At 45.2% G+C, this 18,403-nt stretch overlaps 1 protein-coding gene across 4 annotated transcripts in view; it reads right to left on the bottom strand.

The window, feature by feature from the left end:
* WWC3 (WWC family member 3) overlaps positions 1 to 18,403 on the bottom strand; it is a 231,472-nt gene that overhangs the window by 59,205 nt on the left and 153,864 nt on the right. For all 4 annotated transcript variants that reach the window (XM_088451663.1, XM_088451664.1, XM_088451665.1 and 1 more), the window contains exons 7-8: positions 10,860 to 11,009; positions 10,227 to 10,300 (exon numbers count right to left, since the gene is read on the bottom strand). In XM_088451663.1, coding sequence (XP_088307789.1) covers positions 10,227 to 10,300; positions 10,860 to 11,009 — 224 coding nt within the window. The remainder of the gene's footprint in view (positions 1 to 10,226; positions 10,301 to 10,859; positions 11,010 to 18,403) is intronic.

Below are 18,403 nucleotides of genomic sequence, written 5' to 3'. Positions count from 1 at the left end.
TATCATTTTTATTTAATTTTACTTTATCTTGTCAGTGAAATATATCTGCTTGCAATATGATCAATAAATTCATTTGAAATAACACTTTTGATGCACCTATGTGATTTATCTTTTAAAGTCTGCTCACAATATACATCAAAGCAAAACACAGAACAATATGAAAAGATCTACCATATTTTCTAGGTGTTCTTCTGTGTATAACATCTACATAGACAGTCTGACCCTTAATCAACACTATGACAAGTAAAGTGTTGCCAGACTGCAACGTGTAGAATACACTTATACATGTGTGCTGGCACTAGCCGTGTAGAACACTAGAAGCCATTGTGTAGGACATGAATACTAAATGAAGAATGTGACGGTACAGTTTATACAAAATAAAATATCCACCAGCAGTACTGACTACACAGTTAACCCTATCCATGCCAACGGGGCTCTTCAATGATAAAAGATGTATTAAAGAGGGGTTGAAGAAATGTTCTCACTCTCACACTATAACTTCATTTTTCTAAAGGCTGTTCGCTACTATGAGTCTGGGTCCCTAGCAGCCTTCTCTTTATATAGTATCTTGTAAGCAGAATATACACAGCTGCATATGCACACGTCATTGTTGACTTGTGCTTGTGACACAATTAGATGAAGACGCATCTGCAGGTACACCTGTCTGGAGTCGCATCTATTGCGAGCTCAACAACATACGATAGTTTATCATGGTGCACTTCCTCCTGCAGTCAGCGTATAAAGAGTGCCATGACGGACATGGGAACTAGAGGAGGTACAAACTTCCTTTCCCACCACCTGAACTTTGTATGCGCCTGCTATTAGTCACTGCGCTCCACATATAGTAACTGCAGTAAAAGAAACATGTTGCTGTATCACAATAAGCTTTCACCTAGTTACTGTATTAGTAAAGCATAGTTATATATATACAGGTCGTAGTGGTGGGACGGTGAAAGGTAGCAGCAGGAAAAGAAAGGCAACAGAAGAGATTGGGAGCTTCTGCTACAAAAAAGTTCTCCGGTAGACAGGAATTTTATAAAGTAAAACAAAACATATTTCTAAATATATTTATCGTTTTACCAATGCCTTCATTCCCTTTTTGTTATAATTAACCATCTGCTAAGATGAAATCCTCCCACTGTACATAAAAGATATTTTTTACTGAATTGAAATGATTTCTATTGTCCATTTACTATGCTGCCTACTCTTCAAGCTCTAGTCAGCTCACACTCCTGTGCTCTCACCAACTCAGCAAGCCTGCCCATGTCACTACCTGAATGTGCTCTCACCAACTCAGCCAGCCTGCCCATGTCACTACCTGAATTTGCTCTCACCATTTCAGTCAGCCTGACCATTTCACTACCTGAATGTGCTCTCACCAACTCAGTCAGCCTGCCCATGTCACTACCTGAATGCGCTCTCACCATCTCAGCCAGCCTGCCCATGTCACTACCTGAATGCGCTCTCACCAACTCATCCAGTCTTACCATGTCACTACCTGAATGCGCTCTCACCAACTCAGCCAGTCTGACCATGTCACTACCTGAATGCGATCTCACCAACTCAGCCAGTCTGACCATGTCAATACCTGAATGCGCTCTCACCAACTCAGCCAGTCTGACCATGTCAATACTTGAATGTGTTCTCACCATCTCAGGCAGCCTGACCATGTCTCTACCTGAATGTGCTGTCACCAACTCAGTCAGCCTGCCCGAATGCGCTCTCACCAACTCAACCAGTCTGACCATGTCACTACCTGAATGCGATCTCACCAACTCAGCCAGTCTGACCATGTCACTACCTGAATGCGATCTCACCAACTCAGCCAGACTGACTATGTCAATACCTGAATGCGCTCTCACCAACTCAGCCAGTCTGACCATGTCACTACCTGAATGTGCTCTCACCATCTCAGCCAGCCTGCCCATGTCACTATCTGAATGTGCTCTCACCAACTCAGCCAGCCTGCCCATGTCACTACCTGAATTTGCTCTCACCATTTCAGTCAGCCTGACCATGTCACTACCTGAATGTGCTCTCACCAACTCAGTCAGCCTGCCCATGTCACTACCTGAATGCGCTCTCACCATCTCAGCCAGCCTGCCCATGTCACTATCTGAATGTGCTCTCACCAACTCAGTCAGCCTGGCCATGTCACTCCCTGAATTTGCTCTCACCAATTCAGCCAGCCTGCCCATGTCAATACCTGAATGTGCTCTCACCAACTCATCCAATCTGACCATGTCACTACCTGAATGCACTCTCACCATCTCAGTCAGCCTGCCCATGTCACTACCTGAATGTGTTCTCACCATCTCAGCCAGTCTGACCATGTCACAACCTGAATGCGCTCTCACCAACTCAGCCAGTCTGACCATGTCACTTCCTGAATGTGCTCTCACCAACTCTGTCAGCCAGCCCATGTCACTACCTGAATGCGCTCTCACCAACTCAGTCAGCCTGCCCAAGTCACTACCTGAATGGAATCTCACCAACTCAGCAAGTCTGACCATGTCAATAGCTGAATGCACTCTCACCAACTCAGTCAGCCTGACCATGTCACTACCTGAATGCGCTCTCACCAACTCAGTCAGCCTGCCCATGTCACTACCTGAATGCGCTCTCACCAACTCAGCCAGCCTGACCATGTCACTACCTGAATGCACTCTCACCAACTCAATCAGCCTGACCATGTCACTACCTGAATGCGCTCTCACCAACTCAGTCAGCCTGCCCATGTCACTACCTGAATGCGCTCTCACCAACTCATCCAGTCTGACCATGTCACTAAATGAATGCGCTCTCACCAACTCAGCCACTCTTACCATGTCACTACCTGAATGCGCTCTCACCAACTCAGCCAGTCTGACCATGTCACTACCTGAATGCGATCTCACCAACTCAGCCAGTCTGACCATGTCAATACCTGAATGCGCTCTCACCAACTCAGCCAGTCTGACCATGTCAACACTTGAATGTGTTCTCACCATCTCAGGCAGCCTGACCATGTCTCTACCTGAATGTGCTGTCACCAACTCAGTCAGCCTGCCCGAATGCGCTCTCACCAACTCAACCAGTCTGACCATGTCACTACCTGAATGCGATCTCACCAACTCAGCCAGTCTGACCATGTCACTACCTGAATGCGATCTCACCAACTCAGCCAGACTGACTATGTCAATACCTGAATGCGCTCTCACCAACTCAGCCAGTCTGACCATGTCAATACCTGTATGCGCTCTCACCAACTCAGCCAGTCTGACCATGTCAATACTTGAATGTGTTCTCACCAACTCAGCCAGTCTGACCATGTCACTACCTGAATGCGCTCTCACCAACTCAGTCAGCCAGCCCATGTCAATACCTGAATGCACTCTCACCAACTCAGTCAGCCTGCCCATGTCACTACCTGAATGCGCTCTCACCAACTCAGTCAGCCTGCCCATGTCATTACCTGAATGTGCTCTCACCAACTCAGTCAGCCTGCCCATGTCACTACCTGAATGTGCTCTCACCAACTCAGTCAGCCAGCCAATGTCATTACCTGAATGTGCTCACACCAACTCAGTCAGCCTGCCCATGTCACTACCTGAATGTGCTCTCACCAACTCAGTCAGCCTGCTCATGTCACTACCTGAATGTGCTCTCACCAACTCAGCCAGCCTGCCAATGTCACTACCTGAATGCGATCTCACCAAGTCAGCCAGTCTGACCATGTCAATACCTGAATGCGCTCTCACCAACTCAGCCTGTCTGACCATGTCAATACTTGAATGTGTTCTCACCAACTCAGCCAGCCTGACCATGTCACTACCTGAATGCGCTCTCACCAACTCAGCCAGTCTGACCATGTCAATACTTGAATGTGTTCTCACCAACTCAGCCAGCCTGACCATGTCACTACCTGAATGTGCTCTCACCAACTCAGTCAGCCTGTCCATGTTTCTACCTGAATGCGCTCTCACCAACTCATCCAGTCTGACCATGTCACTACCTGAATGCGATCTCACCAACTCAGCCAGTCTGACCATGTCACTACCTGAGTGCGCTCTCACCAACTCATCCAGTCTGACCATGTCACTACCTGAATGCGCTCTCACCAACTCAGCCACTCTGACCATGTCACTACCTGAATGCGATCTCACCAACTCAGCCAGACTGACTATGTCAATACCTGAATGCGCTCTCACCAACTCAGCCAGTCTGACCATGTCAATACCTGTATGCGCTCTCACCAACTCAGCCAGTCTGACCATGTCAATACCTGAATGCGATCTCACCAACTCAGCCAGTCTGATTATGTAACTACCTGAATGCGATCTCACCAACTCAGCCAGTCTGACCATGTCACTACCTGAATGTGCTCTTACCAACTCAGTCAGCCTGCCCATGTCACTACCTGAATGTGCTCTCACCAACTCAGCTAGCCTGCCCATGTCACTACCTGAATGCGATCTCACCAACTCAGCCAGTCTGACCATGTCAATACCTGAATGCACTCTCACCAACTCAGCCAGTCTGACCATGTCAATACCTGAATGTGCTCTCACCAACTCAGTCAGCCTGCCCATGTCACTACCAGAATGTGCTCTCACCATCTCAGTCAGCCTGCCCATGTCAATACCTGAATGCACTCTCACCAACTCAGCCAGCCTGCCCATGTCAATACCTGTATGCGCTCTCACCAACTCAGCCAGTCTGACCATGTCAATACCTGTATGCGCTCTCACTAACTCAGCCAGTCTGACCATGTCAATACTTGAATGTGTTCTCACCAACTCAGCCAGTCTGACCATGTCACTACCTGAATGCGCTCTCACCAACTCAGTCAGCCAGCCCATGTCATTACCTGAATGTGCTCTCACCAACTCAGTCAGCCTGCTCATGTCACTACCTGAATGTGCTCTCACCAACTCAGCCAGCCTGCCAATGTCACTACCTGAATGCGATCTCACCAAGTCAGCCAGTCTGACCATGTCAATACCTGAATGCGCTCTCACCAACTCAGCCTGTCTGACCATGTCAATACTTGAATGTGTTCTCACCAACTCAGCCAGCCTGACCATGTCACTACCTGAATGCGCTCTCACCAACTCAGCCAGTCTGACCATGTCAATACTTGAATGTGTTCTCACCAACTCAGCCAGCCTGACCATGTCACTACCTGAATGTGCTCTCACCAACTCAGTCAGCCTGTCCATGTTTCTACCTGAATGCGCTCTCACCAACTCATCCAGTCTGACCATGTCACTACCTGAATGCGATCTCACCAACTCAGCCAGTCTGACCATGTCACTACCTGAGTGCGCTCTCACCAACTCATCCAGTCTGACCATGTCATTACCTGAATGCGCTCTCACCAACTCAGCCACTCTGACCATGTCACTACCTGAATGCGATCTCACCAACTCAGCCAGACTGACTATGTCAATACCTGAATGCGCTCTCACCAACTCAGCCAGTCTGACCATGTCAATACCTGTATGCGCTCTCACCAACTCAGCCAGTCTGACCATGTCAATACCTGAATGCGATCTCACCAACTCAGCCAGTCTGATTATGTAACTACCTGAATGCGATCTCACCAACTCAGCCAGTCTGACCATGTCACTACCTGAATGTGCTCTTACCAACTCAGTCAGCCTGCCCATGTCACTACCTGAATGTGCTCTCACCAACTCAGCTAGCCTGCCCATGTCACTACCTGAATGCGATCTCACCAACTCAGCCAGTCTGACCATGTCAATACCTGAATGCACTCTCACCAACTCAGCCAGTCTGACCATGTCAATACCTGAATGTGCTCTCACCAACTCAGTCAGCCTGCCCATGTCACTACCAGAATGTGCTCTCACCATCTCAGTCAGCCTGCCCATGTCAATACCTGAATGCACTCTCACCAACTCAGCCAGCCTGCCCATGTCAATACCTGTATGCGCTCTCACCAACTCAGCCAGTCTGACCATGTCAATACCTGTATGCGCTCTCACCAACTCAGCCAGTCTGACCATGTCAATACTTGAATGTGTTCTCACCAACTCAGCCAGTCTGACCATGTCACTACCTGAATGCGCTCTCACCAACTCAGTCAGCCAGCCCATGTCATTACCTGAATGTGCTCTCACCAACTCAGTCAGCCTGCCCATGTCACTACCTGAATGTGCTCTCACCAACTCAGTCAGCCTGCTCATGTCACTACCTGAATGTGCTCTCACCAACTCAGCCAGCCTGCCAATGTCACTACCTGAATGAGATCTCACCAAGTCAGCCAGTCTGACCATGTCAATACCTGAATGCGCTCTCACCAACTCAGCCAGTCTGACCATGTCAATACTTGAATGTGTTCTCACCAACTCAGCCAGCCTGACCATGTCACTACCTGAATGCGCTCTCACCAACTCAGCCAGTCTGACCATGTCAATACTTGAATGTGTTCTCACCAACTCAGCCAGCCTGACCATGTCACTACCTGAATGTGCTCTCACCAACTCAGTCAGCCTGTCCATGTTTCTACCTGAATGCGCTCTCACCAACTCATCCAGTCTGACCATGTCACTACCTGAATGCGATCTCACCAACTCAGCCAGTCTGACCATGTCACTACCTGAGTGCGCTCTCACCAACTCATCCAGTCTGACCATGTCACTACCTGAATGCGCTCTCACCAACTCAGCCACTCTGACCATGTCACTACCTGAATGCGATCTCACCAACTCAGCCAGACTGACTATGTCAATACCTGAATGCGCTCTCACCAACTCAGCCAGTCTGACCATGTCAATACCTGTATGCGCTCTCACCAACTCAGCCAGTCTGACCATGTCAATACCTGAATGCGATCTCACCAACTCAGCCAGTCTGATTATGTAACTACCTGAATGCGATCTCACCAACTCAGCCAGTCTGACCATGTCACTACCTGAATGTGCTCTTACCAACTCAGTCAGCCTGCCCATGTCACTACCTGAATGTGCTCTCACCAACTCAGCTAGCCTGCCCATGTCACTACCTGAATGCGATCTCACCAACTCAGCCAGTCTGACCATGTCAATACCTGAATGCACTCTCACCAACTCAGCCAGTCTGACCATGTCAATACCTGAATGTGCTCTCACCAACTCAGTCAGCCTGCCCATGTCACTACCAGAATGTGCTCTCACCATCTCAGTCAGCCTGCCCATGTCAATACCTGAATGCACTCTCACCAACTCAGCCAGCCTGCCCATGTCACTACCTGACTGAGTTCTCGCCAACTCAGTCAGCCTGCCCATGTCACTACCTGAATACGCTCTCACCAACTCAGTCAGCCTGCCCATGTCACTACCTGAATGCGATCTCACCAACTCAGCCAGTCTGACCATGTCAATACCTGAATGCACTCTCACCAACTCAGCCAGTCTGACCATGTCAATACTGGAATGTGTTCTCACCAACTCAGCCAGCCTGACCATGTCACTACCTGAATGTGCTCTCACCAACTCAGTCAGCCAGCCCATGTCAATACCTGAATGTGCTCTCACCAACTCAGTCAGCCAGCCCATGTCACTACCTGAATGCACTCTCACCAACTCAGTCAGCCTGCCCATGTCACTACCTGAATGCGCTCTCACCAACTCAGTCAGCCAGCCCATGTCACTACCTGAATGCACTCTCACCAACTCAGTCAGCCTGACCATGTCACTACCTGAATGTGCTCTCACCAACTCAGTCAGCCTGACAATGTCACTACCAGAATGTGCTCTCACCATCTCAGTCAGCCTGCCCATGTCACTACCTGAATGTGCTCTCACCATCTCAGTCAGCCTGCCCATGTCACTACCTGAATGTGCTCTCACCAACTCAGCCAGCTTGCCCATGTCAATACCTGAATGCACTCTCACCAACTCAGCCAGCCTGCCCATGTCACTACCTGACTGAGTTCTCGCCAACTCAGGCAGTCTGACCATGTCACTACCTGAATGCGATCTCACCAACTCATCCAGCCTGCCCATGTCACTACCTGATTGAGCTCTCGCCAACTCAGTCAGCCTGACCATGTCACTACCTGAATGTGCTCTCACCAACTCAGGCAGTCTGACCATGTCACTACCTGAATGCGATCTCACCATCTCATCCAGCCTGACCATGTCACTACCTGAATGTGCTCTCACCAACTCCGCCAGCCTGCCCATGTCACTAGCTGAATAAGTTCTAAAATATAAACTACTATCCTGCTCAATGTACATAACATTACAGTGTACTTACTGTTTTAGCATAATACACTTATGGTTATAATTGGTGTAAAATAGTGATGAAATATACCATGGTTGTCATGTTCTGGTGTTAGAAAGCATGGAAGAAAATGGGAATACTGTTGTAAAATATATAGATATTAGAAGTCTCCATACAGCTTTTTGATAATATGAGGCCTTGTGATTTAGTACAGGTCACAGAACTCTAGGACATATGTCTTTTAATAAATAATATTCTTCATGATAACCAAGTTTCAGTTTGAAACAAAACAGATTTATAGTATGACATAATGCAAGTTGTTGGTATCAGGAGTATTTTTTCTTCACTGACAGCTATTCATTTAATTGGGATGTTGTCAGCATCCTGGCAGACGGGATGCAGACAGTCTAAATACCGATGCCGGAATCCTGACAGCCTTAGGATCAAGGTTCAGGAATCCCGACCGCTTGCATCCCGAAGGTAAACATCGGGGGTTAGGGGAGGTAGAAACCCTAAATAAGGTGAAAACCTATCTAATAAGGCCAGTAATAGCCATCACTAGGCGATTAGCCATTTTTGTATAATTTATGGATAGCTCTGCTTAATACATTGACCTCTTTACTAGTTTTCTATTGAAATCTTACTGTGATTTAAAAACCAACACATATGTATCCATAGAATATACGATATTGGCGGATAAAAAAAAAATTATACCTAGATATTTAGGCAGAGATTGGAACACTACCAACTATTGACCATTTTTTGGTGATAAATATCACACCATTCTAAGGGATATATTTACTAAAGTGAGAGTTTTTAGAAGTGGAGATGTTGCCCATAGCAACCAATCAGATTCTACTTAGTTAACAAACCCCTTCTAGACTATAATAGCTAGAATTTGATTGGTTGCTATGGTCAACATCTACACTTCTAAAAACTCTCACTTTAGTAAATATACCCCTAAGAGCGGGATGTATCAAGCATCGTATTTTGGATGCAATACATCCCGCCCCTTACAAATGCATACCAGCATTAATAACACCGGTATGCATGTATAATTGCGATCACAATCTCAACAGACAGTTCTTCCAAAAAGATCTGTCCTTTGCGATCAGAGGACTTCCGGGTTTGTGAGCCGTGGGGGATCCTATTGGATCCCTCTTGGGAAATGCTCCGAACAGTGGCCCTGATTCAGAGCCGGACGCTCTGACAGAGCGCTTGCTCTGAATCAGGGCTGTCCTTCTCTTTTTTTAGAGCGGCCTCCTGGCCGCTCGCATAGCTGTGGGTGACCACCCACAGCTATATCGAGCGGCCAAAAAGATGGTCAAGACCATCGCGACCATCAGGCTTGCGACGAGACCCTTGTGGTAGGGTCTCGTTGCCGCAAGCCCTGGAGTGCTTTTGGCTCTATTAGGGCCGAAAGCACTCCTACTGACCACTTGTGATGTCAGTGGGGCCGGCCCCAGATGGTAGTGCCTCTTCTCGACTGGGAACGCCTCAGTCTGGCCAGCCACGCCCCCGGCACGCTCACCAAAGGGGGCGTAGTGTCACTCAACATCGACAGCACGCCCCCTTTGTAGCGAGACCCATAGCGACGGATTGCCCGTCACTATCCGGGTCTCGCACATGCGCACGACGGAGCCGGGTCTGTTGTGCGCATGTGCACTGGGCCAACATCGACCCGCTTGTGAGCGCTCAGCGCTCGCGAGCGGGTCTGAATAAGGCCCAGAATCCCACAGGCTGCTATTAGGCTACGTTATATATAGATTTCATTGCCTATTCGGTGCAAGCTCCAGAAAATGTTGCTTTCCAGAGCCTCGTACATATGGGAAATGCGGTCAAACCTCTGCAGTTATCGGGAGTTTTGACCACATTTTAGCATTAGTACATCCCGCTCAAAAGCAGTATAAAATAAACTACTGCTACAGTAAGATACTGCACAGTTACTAGTCTGACATATTCTCATCTCATTATATATACCAGCTTTTATGGGGACAGTGTCCACTACTGCTTACCTTTTTTTGGCTTCTTCATACTGCCAGTTAAGTCTCACTCTATCCACCAATTTTGCTTTATCATCAAAGCCAAACTGTACAAATAATATAATAAAAAAAGAAAAATTACAATAAAATAGAGATGAATAAAAACATTAGCAATGGTAGTACCAACTAACTAGGCAAATAAATAATAAATAATATATATGCAAATAAATATTGTAAATAATATTGGAATTCAGCATATGTATTGAATGTTGGCATATAGATGTTTCCACATACACCGATCATCAAATCACGCAAATAGCTCTGTTGGGAGGGCCACAGAATCTGCTGTGCATTGCGCCACACAGTTTTGTAAACATTTTCATGCAACACTAATGCAACAGAAGAACAATGCACAAGTACCCTGGACACTGGCGCTGACACTGCCTACAGTAATGCCCGCATTGGGGAAATCGTTACTCATAGTGTCTAAGTCACGCCATGCTTCTTGTGCCATATAGCGCAAAAAATTAGGACACATTTGTCAAAGGGAAAATAGTCAAAACAACTGCTAATGATTACAGCAAACCATAGTGATGTGTTATTAAGTAGTCCTTTTTTATTTATAAAATACAACTGATCTGACATTGACAATGGAAAATACAATACCTCTCCAATGTTATCTGTTTGTGAGAAGGCATCACAGTATTGCTGAGGTAAACACGAATCATTGAGGGAGTTTGTATTGTTATGACTATTGTGCATGGAGTCTGAGATACAACAGCTATTCCTGAATCCATCAGTCAGTTTAGCCAGACTCTGTATGAAAAGAAAACATGGTTGGTTAGTACATTCCTCAGCTCCAAATGTTTCAGGACTATCAATTGATTACACTCAATGCCAACACGGAGTCCCAGCAACAACTTCTGAGAAAATCTTCTCTTAGTGGCAGCACACATATGTTTTAGTCATCAATCACACAATATTTTATTTTCTTCTCCAGGCCTGCCAAGTTTATTTATTATTTTTCCAGTTCTTTCACTTGCGCAGAACACACTACATAATTAAATTGTTCTATTAATATTTCATGTCTAATTAAGCATATATAACAGTGAAACACACTTCCTGGTATGTTGTATAGTGCACATTACAATTAAAAATATGTACATTTGTGACGAAAGATGATAAACTAAATTTACAGCATGTATGTGCACTATGGTAAAAAAGAGAAATAGGAAGTTATACATAACATAGCAAAAATAAGCAAATAGAAGACTAAGGCCCGTATTCAATTCGAAGCGAAAAGCCGTGATCCGCGAAAAAATATCGTCGAAATGCGACTTTTCGCCAGGCGGACACTTATCTCCGTATACAATTGCAAACACTTTTCGTGTACGCAAAAACGCAATGCAATGTAATGGACGAAGAAGATTCGCCTCTGAATAGGTGGAGAAAAAAGTGCAAAAACTCTATTTTGGGGTGCAAAAGTAGGGAAACCACTCTACACCCTTGGGACAGCCCCCCAAAAGATAACTGCGTAAAAAAAAGTAGGGAACACCCCTATAAAGCACTTTGAAAATGGGGACGAAAAAGTGCAAAGTGGGGGTACAAACTTAAAAACTAGCGAAAACAGACTTTTGGGGGGTCTGCAAGTATGGGTGAGGTGTTTTTTGATTGCAGGTGTTTGCTTAAGGTGCATTTTTCATAACTTCACTTTAGTGACTTTTAAATATGCTTGCACCCCTTTTTTGACAGGACTACTTATTTTCTCCAAAAATAACCTGTTAATGCTATTCTTCACCACTTGTGCACAGACGCTAACTAGAGGCAACTGTACCATTCGCGTGTCTCCGTTTTTGCGTCTTTTGGAAATGAATAGGGTGAATCGTGGGTACGCGCGCAATAAGTTTCCGCAGCTTCAATACGCTATGTAGGCGAAAACTCCGGCAGGCTAAACTTTATTGCGTATGCAATACTAATTGAATACGGGCCTAAATATGCAAATATATAAATTGAACTATGCCTATATCGACTTGTTTTGCTTTTATATGACCGGAGACAGATAGTTCTAAGCCCATTCTCAAATATAACCTTCCTAAAAAAATATACATTTGCATAAACTTACTATGATTACAAAAAAGTGAAGATCCAGAGGAGGACAGCCAAATGTGCAATATACATAGTACATCCCTGTGATCAAACACATAGCCTTATAATTGATCATTGCTAGCAGCTAACATCTGCTCCCTTTATACTCTCAGACATTACAGTGAACATGAACTGTGACTGGAGAGAAAGTAAAATTGTGCGACACAATCCAAAACCGTGTGCTACCAGCTGGGAACATGTGTGAACATATGTTTTATGTGAATATATATATATATATATATCCTTTTACAAGGGATGTAGTTATGAGACCGACATCTGCGATGCCGCCGGCCTAAATCCTGACGAGGGAAGCACGATAAGGGACTTAAGATAGGTCGTCGAAATACTGACGCTGGAATCCAAAATGACGGCTGCCCGAACGAGGTTAGTCCGGGGTGCCCTTAGCGTTAGCCGCAGGGGGGAGGGGGAGGGGGTTAGATTTAGGTAGCATAGTGGGGTTAGCGTTAGGTTTTTGGGGGGAGGTTAGGGTTAGGCACCCCTAGGGGGGAGGGTTAGGCACTAAGGGGGAGGGTTAGTTTTAGGCACGAAGGGGGGAGACTTAGGTTTAGGCACTAACAGCAGGGGCAGAACTATGGGAGACAATGGAGGTGCCTGCCGCCGGGCTCCAGCTATGAAGGGGACACCTCCTCCATTGTCCACAACATATTCACCCCACTTAGGGCTGTAACTGTGTACCCGGAGTGTACCGTCATGGCCCTTCACGGCACCTGAGAAGCCACCATACACTAGTGGAGAGCTCCATGTCAGACCATTAGCTGCTGACTTCGTCTATCTATAGTTTGTCTCCATGAGAATTGCTACATTACAGTGTCAGCAGCTGTGACGGGGGGGGGGCACCAAATTTTAACTTGCCTCCGGGCGTCTGGGATGAACTTACGCCACTGACTAACAGGGAAGGTTAGGGCTAGGGTGCGGGGTGGGGAGGGTTAGGCTACAAGAAGGGAGGGTTAGGGAGAGAGGGGGGGGGGGATAAGTATACTTACCTGACCCATGTCGGGATACCAAACATCGGGATGCCGCTGTCCGTATTTTGACAGTAGGCATCCAGACAGCCGGCATTACATACCGATTCCCTTTTACACATACCAACTAGGGTACTGATGCAGGGTTGAACAAATCCTTGTTGGCAGAGTGTATCTGTATAAAACAAGTATGGGCAGAGTCATATACACTTCAACTGCATCTCTACTTACAACGGAAGAGATGCAACTGGTCTGCAAGGGGTATTCTTGGGTAGACATTGTTGAATGAGGGTATGTGATAGAACTGTAAGCAATCTATATTTAGATTTACGCTTAATTAGGCCTGTTTTGAAATGTAACTTTTGCTTCTAATATAGGCTGGTACTATTGAGGATGATGACGAGACGCAAAGCAAACGTACAGATGGGGCGGATGAACCACAGAATGTATATAACACTCTTTCGGGCACACAATGTGGGGGCACATACTGCCAATTCCCGTCCAATTCTACATCAGGCATTTTACTACTGCGCTTGTTGTATTGAGTGTATCTATTAAGTAAGTGTAGACAAAGAATTCACAGTGTGTTATGAGCATGCACAGGAGGTAGACAGGCAAGTGATGTGGAGGGGACATACTACTTGGAAACACTGCAACCAGAGGACAAAATCCAACACTCTCCTGTGAGTCCCAGTCACTTTCCATCTCATGAATTATATGGATAAGCCAGATAACCTTATTACAACCTATACATCCTTAAACTGCATTTTTGAAAATGGTTTTACCAATTTTATTTGCTTATGACCTTACTTTCATCTTATTATAAATCGACCCTCTCCTTGGAGAATAGTTTCTGCTGTTATTAACCATGATTTACTAAAACACTTCTAGTTAATGTTGGTGGCGAGTGTTGAAAACAAACATTCCATGCATCCAACAAATGTGAAAATCATAGAAATCACAAACAATCACTTACATTTCTATCCATCCTGCTACTACCCTTGGCAACTGATACAGAGTGAAACCGTGGCTCTTCCCAATAAACATAGGAGTGTATCACACGCTGTACCTTTCCCTAGAGGGGTGCATGTTGTGCATGTGAACATTCAGAGTCTCCCATCCAAATTAGATGAATTAAAAGCTTGATGCTATTGGAATAAGCCAAGAGTCACAATTCTAAAATAATCTTGGTTTAGCTCCAAACCTACTGACGCATTTATAGTCATTTCTGGGTATTCTACACATGGGAAAGACCAGCCAAAGAGCTACAGATGGATCTTATTTTATGATTTCAAGAGACTCTGCGCTGAGTAGAGGGGATAAGGGAAAGGGAATAACCAGGTGTGGAGCCGCTGCTAACAGGTGGCTGCAACCACCAAGAAAAGACAATAATATTTTACAAGAAGCAGCACTGTACACCATAGGGTGGGGATGGTATGCCAAAACTGAATGCATAAAATTATTAATTAAATGAAATAAATAAATAAAATAGCTCTAGTGACCAAGGTCAGATCAAAATAATACAATTTCATTACCCATATAAAAGGGTTAAGCAATAAAAGCAAGTGTAAAAGAAAACAAAGAAAATATATAATAAAATGTTAATAGATGTAGGAATCCATATAATTAATCAATAACACTTTAAAAGAAACAATGTTGCAATGTCACATTCACCATGAATTGTAATAAAAAAGCTTCCTACATGGACAACAGTAAATATATTGTTGATAAGCCCATGAATCTACCAGTTACTGGTGTGGAATAAATGTATATAAGGGCTGGTGGGTATGTCCTATTGATAGCGCCCAATTAACAAAAGTTCAATTAAAATGTATGTAGGTGAGTACTCTTGTTTATTTATTTTGTACTCTTGGTTTATTTTATGAATGCTGCTAATTCCACAATGAATGGAAATTACTTTGTATCACACTTGACTGTGTCGCCATGGACTCTATATTAAGCAGTCTTAGGGCAAAATTTACTAAGCTGCAGGTTCTAAACCCTGGCGGTTTGGTGGAGGATTGACGGCGGGTTCTATTCTGTTCTGGCGGTTTTGCAGCGGTTTCTAAATGACAGCCCTGTTCTATTCTATTCTAAAATGTGTTTTGACTGCAGTTTGGTGGCGGTTTCACGATCTGCAGATTTACTATGACCAAAACCGCTGCAAAAATGTTGCCCTCAGAATCAATGAAATCCCCTTCAGCTAAACCTGGTGCTGCCGTGGCAGATGGCCTGTTTACTAGTAGACGCTGATCAGGGGCGGCCGTGAGGGTTGGTCGGTAGACCAGAGACGACTCAGCTCCAACAGTCAGCTGGGGAGCAATGCAGCGAGAGTCAGTCTGTGGCTGGCTATTTACTACTGCACCAACAGTACCAGGTCAACTCAGAGAGCGGAGCCCCACACCAGCAAGGGCCCTCGCATATGGACAAATTACCCACCGTGTGTAGGAAAGTGAGCGGAGAGGAAGGTTGCAGTCACACTCCCAACAGCAGGCCACCCAAGTGTTGGTGCACAGTCTATGTAGAGTGCTCCAGTGCTCAGTAAAATAAATCCACCAGGCTGGCATTGCAGAAGAGATGAAGTAGAAATGATTCATGGGTGGTTCATGAATAGTTCACAGACACTCGAGTCCCTGCAATGTACAGTTCAACAAAACATGCTTCTAATACCCTTTCAGACTTGTCGAGAATCCCGGGAATTTGGCCTGCCTCAGCCAAATTCCCAGGTAGCGCATCTGTCTGAAAGGTACCTACCCGGGAACACGTTCCCGGGTAGCCGCCCCTGCAATCGACCAGGGTTTTTCCCGGGACTTAAGTCCCGAGAAATTACCCTGCTTCTGTCTGAATGGTGCTACCCGGGAATTTACTCCGGGGCTTCACCAAACAGCTCCTGAATGGCCGGACGCGGCTGCCTGTTGATGAGATCCTCAGCAACAGCCGGACAGAGGAGGGCAGACGCCATATAAACGCTAAACATAGCGCTAAGAAGCCAGTGCAGTGCTACAAGGCGGATTTAGGTGCCGCAACAGTTGCAGAGAGGCCCGCAACACTACGAGGTGAACTTGTACCAGGTGTTTGGAGAGTGGTGACAGGTGTGTAAACATATTTAGCATCTAATGTTATTATTTATGTCATAGTGTTATACTATGTAAATTACTGTTTTTTATTACCTTATTAAAAGAGCTTGTTTCTTATTATACTGTATATGGCATCTATTTTAAAATACTGTAAACATTATTACCTAACAAGAGATTTATTTTTTATTCATTTTCTTATTTATTTATTATTTTTTATCTAAATTTTCTCGGTTTTCTTTAGTGCGGCAATCTTTATTTTTTCTGTGTACAGGTGGTTGGTGATCATGGTACATTGGAAGGACGAGGAGGTCCGTGAGCTCTTACATGTGAGGGGAGAGAAGGAAATAAAAGCTCAAATCACAGGCACTGTTAAAGATGCCATGATCTATTGCAATATTGCCAAAATCCTGGCCAGCCGGGGTATTGTGAAGACACAGCAGCAAGTCCTTAATAAGCTAAAGAGCCTAAAGAAACAATACACAAAGGTCCATGACCACAATCGTAATCACAGTGGTGTGGGAAGGATGGAGTGGCCCTTATACGATTTATGCACTTCGGCTTTTGGGCATACAGCACTATGCAACCCCATTGCTCTATCTTCTTCAAGTGATGCTGGCACACTGTCTGCAACAACGACATGCACGCCTTCAACAACTCCTGAGAGCAGCCAGCCGAGCCCGGCAATATCGCAGGTCCTATTTGATGACCCAGATGAGGACTCATCTAATACCATCATCATTGAACCAAGCACTGGCACAGATGTGATCTCTCCAATGCACAGGCAAGATTCTGAGTCTGAGCCACAGACCCAGGGAGACAAGCCCACCCTACGCAGTAACTGTAAGTTTAAATCAAATAACTTATGTTCTGCTGCATTAATCTATGTAATGTTGTCATTACATTTCTAGCATATAGTAGAAACCATATTGTTTCTGTGTTTATCTTGTAGTGGAGAATGGGCACCGCATGCAAACAGACGTGCTGCTTTTTGAATTTGGACTATTTATTGTTTTGTGTTTCAAATATTTTTTACATCTGTTGCTCAATGTTTTCTCTCTTTTACTTTCAGTTTTCACAGTGCCAACACTTAAAAAGAAGAGCAAAATTGATGTTGCTACCAAAGCCATGACAAATATTCTTTGTGAACAACTAGCCATGACAAATATTCTTTGTGAACAACTACGCGACCTAGATTCGGAATGGCAGACACAAGAGGATGCCAGACTGCAGCGGTTCATGGCCAATGAGAGAGAAATGCAGAGTAATTTGCTAAAGGAAATGATGGCTATGCAGGAAAGGCTTAGTCACGATAACCGCCAATTTTTTACTCAAATCTTGAGCACAATCCACTACAAACCAAAACATGTTCCACCACCCACCCATTTAGGGCAACAAGCTAATTATCCAAACTCATTTGTGGAACCATCCCAGTATGTGCAGCAACCTCAGTCTCCCACCTCATTTGAGCATACATCACAGTATGGTCAGCACGCTAATTTCCCCACAGCATTTGGGCAAATTACATACAAGTATGCTCAACAAGCAAAGCCCCCCCAGCATTTGGCCAAACATCCCAGTATGCGCAACAAGTAAAGTCCCCCCCAGCATTTAACCAAACATCCCAGTATGCGCAACAAGTAAAGTCCCACCCAGCATTTAACCAAACATCCCAGTATGCGCAACAAGCAAAGCCCCCCCAGCATTTGGCCAAACATCCCAGTATGCGCAACAAGTAAAGTCCCCCCCAGCATTTGGCCAAACTACATCCCATATATCCAAGCATCCGCAAACACCTCAGTCATCCTCAACATTTTACAGATAGTACATTAGATAATGTACTCGAAGGTCAATTTAAAGATACTTTGCCAGCTAATACTCTGTCACAAGAACGTACTCCTGACAAAAACCCAGAGTTTACAGTTTACAGAAATATTTAACTGTGGTGATCAAATATATCTAGTGATGTTAACTAGACATATCCCATATGATGATGTTGAAAATATTA

Source organism: Taudactylus pleione, unplaced genomic scaffold (genome assembly GCF_031769625.1).
Source record: "Taudactylus pleione unplaced genomic scaffold, aTauple2 ptg000026l, whole genome shotgun sequence".
NCBI lineage: Eukaryota > Metazoa > Chordata > Amphibia > Anura > Myobatrachidae > Taudactylus > Taudactylus pleione.
The sequence above is the reverse complement of the archived record's forward strand: the minus strand, read 5'-3'. Positions and strand labels throughout refer to the sequence as shown.